We start from the raw sequence: 16,476 nt of genomic DNA on the forward strand, positions 1-16,476 counted from the left end.
AAATGTCTACTATATGCTAGGCTCTTGAATTCTCTACTTCGAATGGAAACAGAACTGGAGGCTAAAGAAGTTGTTACATGTCCTTTTAAGGAAAGAGGGTAGTCAGGCATGATGGCACATACCTGTAACCCCAGCATTCCAGAGATGGAAGCAAGAGGATCGTGAGGTGGCGGCCAGCTTGGGCTTTGTAGAGAGACCCTATCTCCAAGAAATTACAGCAGGAGGTGATATCTGTAAGTTCTGTCTGGAGGAGAGAAAAGGCATGTTGAATTTCAAGAGTCCTTCTAATTTGTGCTTATATGAACACGTACCACTTTCTTTTTTTCTTTTCTTTTTGCTATTAGCAGAAAGTATAATGTTTTGTCTCAGACCTGTGTTTCTGAGCACTCTTTACTAATTTTATTTCAGCTCCAACCTCCTAGCAAACTAACCTAGAAACTGAATGGCAATTTGCAGAACAGGATTCCAACAGAAAACAGTGATAAATGGAGAAAGAATAGAAGTTTTACAAAGTACAAAAGGCAACTCTAACCATGACACAAAATTCAGAGCATCAAGAAAAGATGAGCTGTGGGCCACGAGGGCTAGAACAGTCCCAGCATCCTCTGAACAGATTACAGGGCATGGACATTTCAAACGAGGCACTCCAATGCACAGAACCCACTTGATACACACAACTCTGGCAATTTTCTATTATGGACAGTGACGATAGTGTGACCAATTCAAGACTTAAGGAGCACATAGAAAATTTCACTCTATGAAAATAGAAAATATTCATCACCAAGTTAAAAACATTTAAAAGATTTGGTGCTACTGAGCTAGAAAGAACAGCTCTTTCTTTATTAATAAAACCTGATTATGTGTATTAGGTAACTGCTCTACCAATGAGCTATATGTCCAGCTCTTTTAAAACTTTTAAAATCTTTTTAAAACTTTTGATTGCATATGCCTGTGCACATGTGCGTACACACTCAAACATATAGGAGTACAGACAATTGTGGAAGCCAGAGGCATTGGATTCCCCAGAGCTGGAGTTACAGGTGGCTGTGAGTCTGACATGGGTGGCAAGAACCACTCTCACGTCCTCTGCAAGAACCCACTGACTCATCTCTCTAGCATCCCAGGCTTCTTTTTCACTTCCTATTTGAGAGTCTCATTAGGTAGTCCAGACTTGAAGTCACTCTATAGCCTAGACAAGTCTTGAACTTGTGATCCTCATGACTTAGCCTGTAGAGCAGTTGAAATTACAAAGCTATGCACAGTCAAAACCTTCTTCCCCTCCTTTTTGAGACAAGATCTCACAAATGTGGCTAAATATGACCCTGAACATGAGGATCCTCCTGCCTCTACCTCCCAAATATTGGAATTACAGGCATGCGTTTTCAGTTCTGGGGAGTGAACTCGGGGCCATGTATGTGTAAGTTAAATACTCATCTACTGCCGGGCAGCAGTTGCGCACGCCTTTAAACCCAGCATTTGGGAGGCAGAGGCAGGCGAATCTCAGTGAGTTCGAGGCCAGCCTGGTTTAAAAAGCAGGTTCCAGAGAGTCAGGACTGTTACACAGAGAAACCCTGTCTCGAAAAACCAACCAACCTGTGGATGACAGTTGTATGGGTAGGGCAGACTGTGGGGCCACTGGCAGTGGCACCAGGATTTATCCCTACTGCTTGTACCATTTTTTTTTGGGGGGGGGAACCTATTCTCTTCAGATGGATACCTTGCTCAGCCTAGATATAGTAGGGAGGGCCTTGGACCTTCCCCAAAGCAATGTGCCTTACCCTCTCTGAGGAGTGGATAGGGGGTGGGGTGAGGGGTTAAGTGGAGGGAAGGGGAGGAGGGGAGGGAGTGGGAACTAAAATTGGTATGTAAAATGAAAAAAGATAGTTTGTTTTCTTTTTTAAAAAAATAAAATAAATTTTAAAAAAAGAAAGAAAAACCAACCAACCAACCACCACCAACAATAAAAAAAAACTGGACTACTAAAACCTGCTCTTAAAAGACAGTTTTCCTATGCTGAGCATAGGGGAGCAGGTCTTTGATCCCAACACTTGGGAGACAGAGGCAGGCAGTCTCTGAGGTTGAGGGCAGCCTAATCTATAGAGTGAGTTCCAGGATAGCAAGGGCTACACAGAGTAACCCTGTCTCGGAAAACAACAAACAAAAGGCAGTTTTCCCCTTTACTAAACCCAATCTTAACTCTTTCATTGTTTGTCTTAGCAGCTTTGCCATAAAACAGACTTTCGGCCATCTGTAAGCAGAAATGATCAAATCCACTTGTTTCCCTCTGAATTATGGGAGATGAAAAATAGGACCTTGGGCACATTAGGCATACTCTACCACCAAACTACATCCTCATTTTGGATTGGTAAAATCTTTAGTTTTGGGATTTTTTGTTTTGTTTGTTTGTTTGTTTTTAAATGTTTGATCTATAAGAGATCCGTTTGTTCAGCTGCCCTATGAAGTGAACTTAGGAAACTCTGCATCACTTTGTTAAGATTTCAAGTGAAGGCATGAGTGTAGGTATTTAAAGACTACATACATCTGGAGGACACCTGTGGAATGGAAGGTCCATGCCTAAATACTGCTTTATTTTGGCTTAAAACTCAGGAAAAACTCATTTCTGGAATCTGACACATTACACATTCAACCTCCCTGCAGCTTCTACAGAATTCCTCAAACAGGCTTGTGCATGCTAGCCTTGAGGTCTGTCTTTTTTTTTTTTTTTTTTTTTTTTTTTTTTTTTTTCGAGACAGGGTTTCTCTGTGGCTTTGGAGCCTGTCCTGGAACTAGCTCTGTAGACCAGGCTGGTCTCGAACTCACAGAGATCCGCCTGCCTCTGCCTCCCAAGTGCTGGGATTAAAGGCGTGCGCCACCACCGCCCGGCGAGGTCTGTCTTTACTCAGAATGTTCTCCCCATCTATATGCATAGGCCACCAAACTTATTCAAATCATACCTGATGGTCTGAGCTACCCTACTTACTGTGCCTGACTTACACAAGCCCTGGAGATCTTAACACTAGCAATCATGCTTACACATTCTCTGAGCCATCACCTCAGCCAAGGGTGGATTATTTATTTATTTATTTATTATATAGACAGTGTTCTGCCTGCATACCAGAGGAGGGCAGCAGATCTCATTACAGATGACTGTGAATCACCTTGTAGTTGCTGGGAACCGAACTCAGGACCTCTTAACATCTACGCCATCTCTCCAGCCCCAAGGGTGGATTCTTAAGAGTAGAACTCTTTCAGTCAAGAGACTCAGGAGTATTAGTACTTGGGGGCAAGAAACTAGTGTTTCTTATCTCAAAACAAATTGGGTTAAATAAAAGCACTCCACAACTTCTTATATGTGATTAATAAAATTAAATTCTTCAACATGGTTATAAAGCCCTAGATCTACCATCATCCGCTCTTCATCCTTGTCCTTCATCACCCCTGTCCTTTCTGATCCCCTCGTTTCAATGCTACCAGTAGACTGCCTGTCCACCCTTCTCCTCTAATTGCCTCTGCTATACTTTGACATCTTATTTGTATCTTTTAACACTTGCAATTATTGGCCACGCTCACAAGAATAACTTCTTTCAGGATAAGGAGAAGTTCTATTATCCTGTTCCTAGGCCAGTTCCTATTACACAGTGTAAAACAACAGAGTAAATGTTGAATATGTGCTGACTCAACGACCGTGTACCTACTATGAGTTAAAGTCTACAAGATAAACTGATATGTCTAATGTTCTAAACTGTTAAAACCCAAGATGAATAGGTAAAGTTACAGTATTTTCTTTCAAGCCAACCAAAAACCTCCTGTGACTAATGCTATCAATCACCAGTTTAAGCCACCACTGCTGGTAAGTAGTGTTTTTAAGGGTGGAAGCCAGTTTGTTTTCTATAACATGACCCTGTCTTGAACAAACAAACAAATATGATAATATGGTGAGATCTACCTATAATCCCAGCTATGCAGGTAGAAGCAAGAAGGTCAAGGCCAACCTAGGCAATTTAGCAAGACTCTCGTTTCTATAAAATAAATGGAGGAAAGGTCTGTACGGCTCAGCAGTAGAGAGTGTGTGTGGTCTCGGGTTCGCTCTCTGCAGCTACAAGAACAAAACCAAGCAGTGGCGAGACTGGGCAGCAGTGCACTTGTGAGGGCCCACAGATGTGAACCTGTTCCAGCTTGACTGGAGGTCAGAGAGTTTGAGTTTATTTTTGTTCTCTTGAAATTGTTGACAACAGGTGTGGCTACAAACAAGAGATCCTGACCTAGGGTGTGGTTAATTAGTATTTGGGGTATAGAGGCAAATCCACTCCACCTGGACCAAAGGCCGGAGAATTCAGGTCTATTCCTTATACCATGTTAATGAAGTCTGTTGTCTCCCCACTCCCACTTTGAAGTGAAGCATGTGGAAATTAAAAAAAAAAAAAAAGGATTCGGGATTCTGTATTCACTGAAATGTCCCTCCCAATACTGTTCTGTATTTGTCTCTTATATCTCTGTTCCTTTTGCTTAATAATTCTAATCCTCACGCTCCTACCTCGGAACGTGGTCTTTGACAACAGCTGCAGGAACAAAAACAAGCAGTGACAAGATAGGGCACTGCTACCGCTGGCCGGGGGCTGTGAGGCACCAGAATGAGCGGGACCCCAGCGAGAAGGTGGCTGAGGAGCAGGCGGTCTCTAGCGCTGATCCACGGGTGAGAGGCCGATGGATTCCGGAACAGTGTAACAAAGCACTAACTTGTAGTCTAATCTCAAGCTTTCCAGCCAGAGTTAAAAAGGCTGGCTAGCCTTCTGAAAACAGTTAAAGAAATTTATGGGTAATTTGTGTTGCTCTTTGCAATGTACAGATATCATTGTGCCCTCCCCTGACTTTGGTCCTAAAGCAATTAATACTTTCTTTCCCAGCATTTTCATCAAAATGATAAGAATTCTGTAAACTATAAAGCCAAAACTGAGAGAGGGGAGAAGACTGCAGCAGCTGAGAACTTTCAGTGAATTTTTAGAGATGGCAAACAGAAACTTTAAAGGCGGACCTAAAGATATATATAAGGATTATCGTGATGTCTGCTCACTGCACAAATTCTTCACCCACTGCTAAGTCAGAAAATGAATTTGTTTTCTCCACCTCCCCATCTAAGGTTTAGAGAAAAACAAAGTGAACTTTGAAATGACTTGAGTCAGATACAGTCAGGACCATTACACATCCAAAGAAATCACAAGATAAAGGAGCTCATTTGTTTCTCAGATTACTAAGTGCAAGGTCTCTCTCTACAAAGGTGAACAGAAGAGACCAAAACCAAACCCTGGGGAAGTCCATTGTAGCAGTGAGGTTTTGTCAGGTAAGAAACGCTGGAAACAGGGAAGGAAAAGAGAGATGGGTCTGACTTTAAGCAGAGAGGGCACCTCATCCAGGTTCTCTGAGGCCAGCCTATGAAGGAACACGTCATTGCTATTGGAGGCTGAGAATTTCCAGCAAAAGCCCTCCAGTCACTTGCAGGAAATGAAGCTAAAGCAAAGATCTGAGAAAAAAATCTAAAGAACTCTAAATGGACCCACTTGTACCCATATAGCAAGAGTAGATATTGTTAGAAAAACAAAAACTCAGGCCCTCGCATGGTAGCACATACTTGTAATTCCCAGCACTTAGGAGGTGAAAGGAAGATCAAAAATTCAAGGTTAGACTCAACTACTTAATGAATTCAAGGCCATCTTAGGCTACAGAGAGAGGAAGGAGGAAAGAAAGAGAGAAGAAGGGGGAGAAGAGGGGTAGGGAAGAGAGAGAAAGGGCTAGAGAAAAAAGAGGAGATGTGGGGGGAGAGGAGGAGAAGGGGCAAGGGAAGGAGAAGGGACGGAGAGAATAGCAACAAAAGAATCAAAGAAAGGATGGGAGAAGAGTCTGGCAAATGTCACAGAATTGGAGGCTGTGAATGAGCCCACTATAACAAGGCAACACTGGGGAAAGCCCTATCCCATCGTACACCACCATGAAACTGCATAATGCCAGGGACAGAGAACATCCTAACAGCTTTAAGGAGGGGGGAAAGGTAACAAGAGCATGTGAAAAGGATGTGAAATAGCCAACTCCTGAAGAGAGTGCAGCAATGTCTCAACCTCCGTGGGAGAAGGACTTTAAACCTTCATTTGTATATGCTGCTGAACCAACAAAAGGGCAGCAAAATCCAGTCATCCAAAGACTTCTCAGGAAATTCCTGGAGTGTGTGCTTCAATAAAACAGGGAAACAAACCAGAAAAGGACATGGCTCCACACAGGAAGGAGGTGAAAGAAGCAGGTCCAGTACAGCAGCTGGGCAGCGTGCCTAAAAAAGAGTGAAGGCAGGAGGAAGAGGCCGGCGCCAACAGGCAGGGTGCTACAGCGGGGCTCACAATGTTACTGATAAGTATGTGAGCAGTATGTTGGCACACTTGGGGGAAATGAGCAGCAGGCAGGTGGAAATTGAAGTGCAGGCCAACCTAAACACTGAGGAGCACAGGTGAAGAGACTGTAGGCTGGCTCTACAGCCAACGCTACTTGACAGAGAAGTGAAGGAACAATATTTAATATTAGCTATTACTTTTCTTACATTGTTCAGGAGCCTGATCTTTTTTGTTTTGTTTTGTTTTTGGAGACAGACTTTCTCTGTAGCTTTGAACCCTGTCCTGGAATTCGCTCTGTAGACCAGGCTAGCCTCATGCTCATAAGTCTCCCTGTATCTACCTCCCGAGTGCTGGGATTAAAGGCGTGCGCTACCATTACCTATCTAGGAGCCTGATCAACTAACTTACAAGTCCCAATATATTGGTCCTGCCATTTCTGACGTGGTAAGAGTTACTGGGGAGCATGGGTGTGATGACTCAAGTTTGCTATTCAAGCACTTGGGAGGTTGAGGCAAGAGGACCGCTTTAAGTTCATGACCAGCCTGAGCTACATGGTGAGAAGGTTTCAAAAAGGAATCAATTGATGAATCTCTGCTGTAGAGATTCTGATTTGGTGAGTTGGAATTAAGTAATCAATTCCTTTCCTTTCTGCTTCCCCAAGCTGACACTCTGAGACTAGTAATTGAGTACCGACTGCATGCCAGACACTACATATATTTATCTTGCTTGTTTCTCAAATAACCTTAATAGGCAAGTATTATAAATTCATTTTACAAATGAAGAACAAAGATGTGGAGCTTAAATGCTCAACATTTAATAACTTTCAATTTAATAAAAGACAAAGTCCCCAACCCCCAATCTATTTTCTTTTTGTGAGTATATATACATTTTGACAGAATGTATATATGTGTACCATCTGAGTGCCTGGTGCTGTGTAGAGGTCAGAAGCAGGAGCTGGATACCCTCAAACTGGGGTTACGGATGATTATGAATCACCAGGTGGGTGCTCGGAACTGAACCCGGGTCCACTGAGAGAGCAACGAGTTCTCTACATCACTGAGCCCTCCCAATCTATTTTCAAATCTCCTCACCTTTCTAAACATCAATCTGTTTACTTCAAGTAAGCACGGGAATTTCAGTACCACACATTTGTTTACCCTATCTTCTTCTCTGGTGAGAAACTGAAGGCAGAAAACTCTGAAGTAAATAACCTAAGAGACAAAATTAGAGTGAACTCTGTATTTTTTGACTCCTAGTTCATTTACAAGCTATCTGACAAGTATTTATGCAAATATATATGCAAGTGCTATACTATGTGCTGAGACAGCGGATATTGTTTCAACACTGGCAATGGCTGGGCTTTACAAGAGTACTTTAACATGCATTAACTTATACCTCAAGCAGCTAACACTGAACAGTATAAAACACACTAACATAGGCTGCAGATGTAGCTTAATGGAGAGGAACATGTTTACCTTGTTTAAAGACCAAATGACATGACATGCTTATTCCAGCATGATGGCTCAAACTGGTACTCCTGGTACTGAGGAAGCTAAGGCACTGCGTTTGAGAACGGCTGTGTAGTAAAATTTTGTCTAAAACAACAACAACAACCAGCTAGGCATGAGTAATCCTAGCACTCAGGAAGCTAAAACAAGGGAACTATCTCAAGGTTGAAGACAGTGGTGACTATGAGGCCCCACCATGGCTAACCACAAGCCCCTGATCTTAATATACAAATAAATGAATACCCCCCGAAGTGAAAGATGAAATTATATAAAACTGCAAAGACTGAAGCCAGTTTACCTATCTCACAAGGCTCTTGGCCACCATGTACTCTAGTATCTGCAAGGCTTACAGACCACAAGTTTAAAAAGAAAACTATGAATGCTACCCCTCTTCTAATTTTCATACTTTTCATGCTATAACCATTACTTTTTATAACAGAAAGCATAAAATAAAATTATTTTAAAGAAACATCCATTCCTTGTATGTCATCTTTGACTTTAATTTAGGTAGTCTCTACTTTTTCTAAATAGGCAGACCAAGATTGTCCACGGTCGCACATGGTGAAGCTTAACAGCAAAAACCACTTTTCATCTCTTTATCAGCTACTGCTATGCACACACTTTTAGGGAGCCATTATACTAGAACAACTATGACCTTAAATAGAAACTAGCCAAGAGTAACTAATCGGGGCACAAGCTGAGAGGAACAATGGATGGCACAACACCTCTGTGTGGTCAGCCAGCTTTCAATAAGGACCTTGAATGGGCAAGGTCAGACGTATCTCACGGGAGGGATGTATTTTATCTCCTCAGCCTTTGGTGCCACCAGGTTGGAGACTGTGAACAGAGAGAACTAGGTCGCAGCTTCCTAGGTCCACCTCTAGCATCCTCTAGAGACAGAGCTGTATTTCCATGCTTCACAAAACACCAAAGTCCAGAAAGCACTGGTGTAAGGTACATCTCTGGACCACTGGTCAAAGGGTAGATAAAAGTATGAGGCAACAGAACAAAGGAATTTCTTAGAAATGCCTGTCAGAGGCTGGGTGTGGCAGCAGGCCTGTAGTCCTGGCTCAAAAGACTGATTCAGGAAGACAAGAGTTCAAGGCCAGTCTGAGTGATACAGTGAGCTCTAGATTGGCGTGGGCTCCATATTGGTAAGCATCCTGTTTCAAAAATAAAAAAAGTAAGATGGTTTGGAAAAAATAATTACTATCCACAACCAACATTATAGGGTTATAGGATTCTCTTCTTTTTTAAAAAATGGGGTCCCACCATGCAGCCCTGGCTAGCCTGGAGTTCACGGTGGAGACCAACTAGGCTGGCTGCCTCTGCCTCCTGAGTGCTGGGATTGAAGCACTCACCACACCGGAGCCTAGGAAAGCTTCTCTCTCTCTCTTTTAAAATTATTTATATGGGTACTGGAGAGATGGCTCAGAGGTTAAGAGGATTGTCTCCTATTCCAAAGGTCCTGAGTTCAATTCCCAGCAACCACATGGTGGCTCACAACCATCTGTAATGGGGTCTGGTGCCCTCTTCTGGCCTGCAGCATACACACCAACAGAATATTGTGTACATAATAAATAAATAAATATTTATAAAAAATAAAATAAAATAAAATTATTTATATGGGGTGGAGGCGGCATATGTGCCATAACAAGTACATGGAGGTCAGAAGACAACTTGGCGGAATAGGTTTTCTCCTTCCACCTTTATGGGGTTCCAGGTTTTCGAAGCAAACACCTTGTGCCATCTTACCAACCACCACTTCAGAAATCCCCCAATACCATTCAATTAGGTAAACTCCAATACTTAAGTCTCACTCCCAATATCATTCAATTAGGTAAACTCCAACTATAAACATCAGCTCAGTAGAGAGACCGCTACTCTCTGGGGTGGGTCACTTGGGAGGAACACAATCTAGAGTCTTTGTACTGGTGCTAAATACATTCAAGGTAAGTCTGCAATAAATTTCACTTGTTAAGAGGCTTTTCACTTATTGAGTGCCATTTGAAAACCTTCACAGAACAGATACTTAGAGTTGTATAATCAAAACCCAGAACCCAAATTACCTGTTAAATTCTTAGCAACTAAACTGGGACTAGTCCCCAGATCGATCGCCTGGCCCCCCCAAGACCACACTTTCCAGGAAACTACCAGTGAGTTCTTGCTGATTGCTTCTCCCGACCTCCCTAAAATCATAAAACAATAACCAAGTACTTCCTGCTCCTCAGGCAAGAGGATCCCTGGTTAATCTGCAACCGGCAAATCTTTGTTTCAGGAAGCACAGGTTAGCACTCTGTGAACTAATCAATCTTCCACATATGGGGCTTAGGGTTCCTCCTTACTAATTAGCTATTCTCTATATTCATGAAATACTAAGGGAGTTTTTTTTTGCTTCTCTATAGAATAGACAACATCTTTAAATGGTTCTTTTAAAAGATTATTTTTAAAATTATTATATTTATTTGGTGTATGTGCGTGTGTATATGTGTGCGCGCATGTGTGTGCATGTGTGCCTAAATGTGCTCAAGTGCACACACACACGCACACACGCACATGCACATACACACACACGCACACACACGCACACGCACACACACACACGCACACACACGCACACACGCGCGCGCGCACACACACACACGAGCACACACACACGCACACACACACTCTTGAGGTGAGAGGACAAGCTGTGAGAAGTCAGTTCTCCTTCTATGTGGGACTCAAGTCGCCAGGCTTAGTGGCAAGCACCTTTACAAGTCAACAATCAAGTTCTGTATGTAGTTATATAAATAAGCCATGTTTGTATAGTCTGTACTCTGTAAAGTTGATGACACAGTAACAGAATGTCCTTCTACTTCCTTCCTTGGACTGAGAAAATCAAAAGGTGCCGCTAGTCAAAAAGACAACATCAAGTTGGTGAGGAAGTAATAAAGAGAATGCCTGAAATAGCTCTGACTGAATAAGGAAGAGGAAGAAGACAGGACAGATTGGAAGGGGAGAAGGATGTAAGAGTATAATTGTTCACAAACACTAACTCTATTTAGTTTTTTTTTTTTTTTTTTTTTTTGAGACAAGGTCTCTTTACATAGCCCTGGCTGTACTGGCTGTGTACACCAGGCTAGCCTTGAACTCACAGAGATCCGCCTGCCTCTGCCTCCTGAAGGCTGAAACTAAAGGCACACGCCCAGCTATAACTCTGTTTTAGACTGTGAAATGCCAAGATTCATAGGAGAAGCATTAAGGGAATCGCAACTTTTGTAACCACATGTAGAGATAAACAGCAAAACTGAATTCTTTAAATTCTTCCTAGAAAATTGCAGCAAGAAAAACCCTAAAAGTCTCTTCTTTTTTTTATTTTTTTATTTTCGAGACAGGGTTTCTCCGTAGCTTTTGGTTCCTGTCCTGGAACTAGCTCTTTTAGACCAGGCTGGCCTCGAACTTACAGAGAGCCGCCTGTCTCTGCCTCCCGAGTGCTGGGATTAAAGGCGTGCAACACCACCGCCCGGCAAAAGTCTCTTCTTTTAAGACAGTGCCTGGCGTCTTTATTTTCAGGCATTATGGTGTCCCACAGCACTATAGAGTGTGCCTTGCATTAACCCGAAACCAAGAACATAGCTTTGTCTCACTAGCAATGACATCTGAGTTGCCTCTTCGCTTTGTCTCTTGCCACGGAAGGCCAATTCTGTATAAACAAGTATTAATCTTGAAACATGCAAGAAAGGTAATGGTATAAACAGGTTTTTCCACTTTCTCCCAAACCATAAAGGTACTACACCTGGTATAGGTGTGTGATTAAATTCACTTAAAGATGTGAACTTAAACCCTGATGCCCCTTCTCCCAAGACACGGTGATGCTCAACAGTTTAGTGACATTAGAATCTGCAACTGGAGCTTATCAGAAAGGGCAATAATTCTCAAGCGGAATTTCTCAACTTTTGTAGGTGTTCTACTTGCGAATTTATTGTAGAGAGGGGACAGAGCCACTGACAGAAGAAACGGTGTTTCCCAAACTGTTCCCAGGGACTCTATATTCAGACCTCTTATACAGAAAGACAGATAAGTCTCGTTTCCACCATTCTCTGCTTTCCTTCAAGTCAAAAACTGACCGCAGTAAAATAGTTCAAAACACTCAGAAACAGGCTGGGTGTGGAGGTATAGTCTTTAATCCTAGTGCCAGGGAAGCAGAGACCAACAAAGCTCTGCGAATTCAAGGCTAGCCTGGTCTACAGTGTGAGCCCCTTAGAACAATATCGAGTGACAAATAAAAAGCCCAAGGCGACTCAGTATTGTTCCAATTTTAGTATATGCGTTGCCGAAGCGAGCAACCAACCCAACTCAGGAACACTGCAGCCACATAAATAGTTGTGAACTTACTCTATTAACAAACTTGGGGATCAGGGGGAAAAAGTCCTCACGTAATTCTCGTCACCAGCAGATACCAATGGACAACTGGACTGCAGAAATGGCAATTCACATCCCAAGGACAGTACTGGGAAGAGGGGGAAAAGACCACGGAATGGGGACGTGATCTTATCAATGACCGCCTACACTGCAAGAGCCTAGTTGGTTTCCCGGCTACAAACCCTCTTTTCCATCTGTCCAGCATTGCATTGTCAGATTCCTATCTACATTTCCACTTACAAGGAATTTCTCAAGAAGTTTCAAGGACTCTCAACTACCTATCACATTAAATTTAAACTCCACAACTTTTAGTCTTCTGTAAGATATCTACCTGCTCAACTGCTTCACACGTACTGTGGTCTCCCTTTGCTAACCCTGTTTTGGAGGGAGAAGGACCCAAGCCTAATTCAATTACTTATTCTCCAATTGAAACGCAATCCCTCTATCGTCAGAAAAAAGTCACTAGTTCTCATGACATCCTTTTAGCATCAGCTTCCCCAGCAAATGGCATGCACATCCCAAGTGTTTTCGAAATCACCATTCCAAACAGCTGCTCATAATTCCAGCTCCCCTTTGGTAGCAGGCAAGCCGTAGTTTGCAGTTCGGACATGGGAGTCCCTTGTAGGAAAGGGAGAGAGGGCTGGACAGTTTCAAGCTATGAAGGGAAAGACTAAAGGAGGCAAAAGTGAAAGGTCTGGGCTCTGCACTTTCCGCCCGTTCTTTGGGAAGAGTGGAGAAGCGACAGCAGAGCCAACGAGGCGAACTCCTGAGGAAGGTCAGAAGAAACCCGTGGTGCTCTCGAGGTAGGTCATATGGGGTAGGGATCCTGGATCAAGGAAAAGAACCGTCATCCTCGGGAGAAGGGACTGGTTACAAACAACACGAAACAAAGGGGCTGGCAGTCGCAAAGTGAGAGGATGGAATATGAGAGATCCGGGGATCTCCGGAGGGCGCACGACAAGAACACGAAAGGGGACACGACATGTCCCTCCGAGGACCCGCCGAGGACGTGGTTGCTTAGAGGGACGAGACAGGTGCGGATGAAGGCTGAGGAGGCAGCGTCTCCCCGGCTTCGCTTCTAAAGGGCGCGGGGGCGGGGAAGTGGTTTTGAGTGGGATCGCGTCCCCAAGCGAGACTCGGTTCCCAGGGCAGTGCTCTCCAGGAACGGAGATCCGGGCCACGAGGAAACCGTTGAGGCACCGGCATTTCCAAGCCCCAGCCCGGCTTCCCCAACACACTCACCGCGTCTGCTCCAAACACCACCGCTCCAGCTGCAGCTACCGGCCGGCGCAGCCGCACTGAGCGCGCACTGCCCACGTGACCCGCGGGCTGGGCACCCACGTGACCAACAGAGCCCGCCCCCACCCCACCCCCTCCGGGCGTTCTTCTCCGTGCGGAGTGATCTGACCCCGCCCTCGGCAAGATGGCGGCGCCCAGGTTGGCTACGCCTGGTCTCCGGGTCCTGAGTGGGACGTCGCGTCCCGGGAGACCGTTCACTCCCGGATCCAAGCCGTTTTGCTCCAGCGCTTCTACCTCTAGGCCCCTGAACGCTCAGAGATTGGCGGAGAAGCTCCGAGCCCAGAAACAAGAGCAAAAGACGAAGAAAATGCCGGTGAGCCTGGGAAGACCACAACTCCCAAGAGGCAATGCTCTCAGGATTTCCCAGGTGTGGGGTGCGGTAGGCAGGTTCTGTATCTGCCGGTAAGTCAGCGTTGGGGATATACAGTGTGATAGTCGGAATACCGCTGAGAAAAAAAGGACAGTGCTTGCACAGTGTCTTTGTGGGCACTTTTGCTACTGCCAGGCTCAGACCCAAGCACCGCGTGGATATGTAGGTGAGATAGATAGCGATATATGGTCTCAAAGGAAGGCATGAATCTAATTCTACAACACAGCCATTCCCCTCACGAATTTTCACTTAAATCTCATTTAGGATTTAGTAAAATAAAATAAAAAATATTAAGAAAAAAAACAAAAATAAAAGAATTTCAGGGTTAAAAAAAATCTCATTTAGGCCACCCCCAGAGCTTCGCTTCCTCATTAAGATTTTGCCGCCCTTCTCTCTCCTTAGGGCTCTACAAACCGTGTTCAGCGGAGGGTGCAGGAACTCGTGCGATTCACTCAGCAGCTACAGCGAGTTCACCCCAATGTGCTTGCTAAGGAACTGAGCCGAGGGATTCTCCACCAGGACAAGGACATTCTGGTCATTAATAAACCCTATGGTCTCCCTGTCCACGGTAAGAACCACGTGGGCAAGGGAAAGGAAACTGCTTCTGCTTCTACAGCTAACGGTACCTCTGAAGCCTTACTTACATGTGAGGCATTCTTGAATTCAAGTTAATTAAACCTTTCTACAGTATTATCCCTTGTATATGACTACTGGTAACACAAACCAGTGCCTAGTCCCCACTTCCACATATTTGACAGTGGGCTGTATGCCTCCCACAGGGATTATTGCAGAGAAATACAAACGCTGAATTCTGACTGTGGGCTGTATGCAGCCTCCCACACAGATTGTTGCCGAGAGATACAAAAAGCCATGCGCTGACAGTTTAATGGTTGTTTTCTATCAAAACGGGGGAGAGGGAGAAAAGCTGGGTGCTAGTGTGCAACTGTCATCCCAGGTCTAGGAGAGTCTGAGGCAGGAGGATCGGGTGTTCAGACCAGTCTCAGCAACTGCAAAACCTCATTTCAAAATGAGAGAGCTAGAGAAAGAAGAACAAACAAAACTGGGAAAGAGGAAATAATATAAGGGGGGGGGGATGTGTTTGTGTTTAGGATTATACCTAACATGAAACCCCAAAGTGTCAGGAACTTAATGGATGTCCTGAGTCTGTTGAATGCTGTGATGAGGGACAGCTGAAGGGAGACAGAACTGAAAAAAAGAAAAATAGGGAATATCAAAGACTTACAGGGGGAAAATAAATATTTTAGCTAAAAGTATTTTGGTTGAAATAAATAACTCCTTTGGTGGCAGTACAGAGAAATAAAATAGGCCTTGCCAAATGCATTCTGTTATTTTTTTCCCCCTCTTGATTTCCTAACAGGTTTTTTTCCTTACTATTCTCTGATGAGGTTTTTGGTTGTTGGTGTTAATTTTTCAAAGGTATTTTTAGATAACAAAGCAGAGTTGGAAAGGTAGTGCTCTATGTTCTGTCTAATGAAGAGTACAGAGAGTAAAATCTAGGAATATCTGTTCTCAGAGCCCCTCACCTTAACCTTTCTTCTATAATGGCTCAGTATAGCTTCCCAGTCCCACAAAACCAGAAGAGAAAGCCACAGTTTTGTCCAGACTTCAATTACTTTTGAGTCCTCGGGATGCTTGTTAAAATATGAGTTCTGACTTAGTAGTCTCAACTGGGGACCTCGAGTTCATTGTATAGCTAGTGAGATCTCTAGGCCTATTATTGTTAGTAACCCCTGCCATGTTTTCATAGCCCAACTGTAGAAAATGGGGACAATTTCTTACTCAGTAAGGATTGGTCTCTAAGAAGAGTTCCTCTGGCTCTTTGCTTCCTAGGTGGCCCCGGAGTCCAGCTCTGCATCAGTGATGTACTGCCCATCCTGGCAAAGATGCTTCGTGGCCACAAGGCAGAGCCTTTGCATCTGTGCCACCGTCTGGACAAAGAAACCACTGGTGTAATGGTGCTGGCTTGGGAGCAGGATATGGCACATCAAGTCCAGGAGTTGTTTAGAGCCCGCCAGGTGGAGAAGAAGTACTGGTATGGGCCTGTTAGTGGAATAAATGAGGGCCTCTCTTTTGTCTGTCTGCTGTACTACAGGGACTATTAATAGAAGGCATTGTACTAGGACTCATGAGGATATAAAGTATATGAAATAGCTTACTGCGAATATTGAATGGTAAAATAGTCCGTGTCTATGTGCATGTATGTATGACTGTGTGTGCATGCACACTCATGTATACATGTTGAAGTCAAGTAGGACATCAGACTTCATTCTCTATCACTCCTTATTTTATTTTATTAAGCTAGGGTATCCCTCTGAACCTGGAATTCACTGATTGGTTTGACTAGCTGAAAAGTTAGCTTCCAGGCTGTGCCTGGCTCTGCCCCCTCGAGCCCTGGGATTACAGATGTGCACTACTGTACTGGGCTTAGCATGTCTGCTAGAGCTCTCTTTCTCTCTCTCTCTCTCTCTCTCTCTCTCTCTCTCTCTCTCTCTCTCTCTCT

At 44.0% G+C, this 16,476-nt stretch overlaps 2 protein-coding genes across 5 annotated transcripts in view; one reads left to right on the top strand and one right to left on the bottom strand.

Moving 5' to 3' along the window:
• Positions 1-13,605, bottom strand: part of Fam118b (family with sequence similarity 118 member B) — a 47,535-nt gene extending 33,930 nt beyond the window's left edge. For 3 of the 4 annotated variants that reach the window (XM_026778988.1, XM_013346252.2, XM_005347018.3), the window contains exon 1: positions 13,529-13,605. The gene's annotated coding sequence lies outside the window, so the exon portion shown is untranslated. Of the gene's footprint in view, positions 1-122; positions 245-13,528 lie in introns of all 4 variants that reach the window. The other variant, XM_005347019.3, reaches the window with a different exon arrangement.
• Positions 13,606-13,703: 98 nt separating this feature from the next.
• Rpusd4 (RNA pseudouridine synthase D4) overlaps positions 13,704-16,476 on the top strand; it is a 9,147-nt gene continuing 6,374 nt past the window's right edge. Inside the window, exons 1-3 of the mRNA XM_005347022.3 lie at positions 13,704-13,898; positions 14,358-14,523; positions 15,807-16,008. Of these exons, the coding sequence (XP_005347079.1) occupies positions 13,710-13,898; positions 14,358-14,523; positions 15,807-16,008 (557 nt within the window). The 5' untranslated portion in view covers positions 13,704-13,709. The remainder of the gene's footprint in view (positions 13,899-14,357; positions 14,524-15,806; positions 16,009-16,476) is intronic.

Source organism: Microtus ochrogaster, chromosome 5, assembly GCF_000317375.1.
Source record: "Microtus ochrogaster isolate Prairie Vole_2 chromosome 5, MicOch1.0, whole genome shotgun sequence".
NCBI classification, from domain to species: Eukaryota; Metazoa; Chordata; class Mammalia; order Rodentia; family Cricetidae; genus Microtus; species Microtus ochrogaster.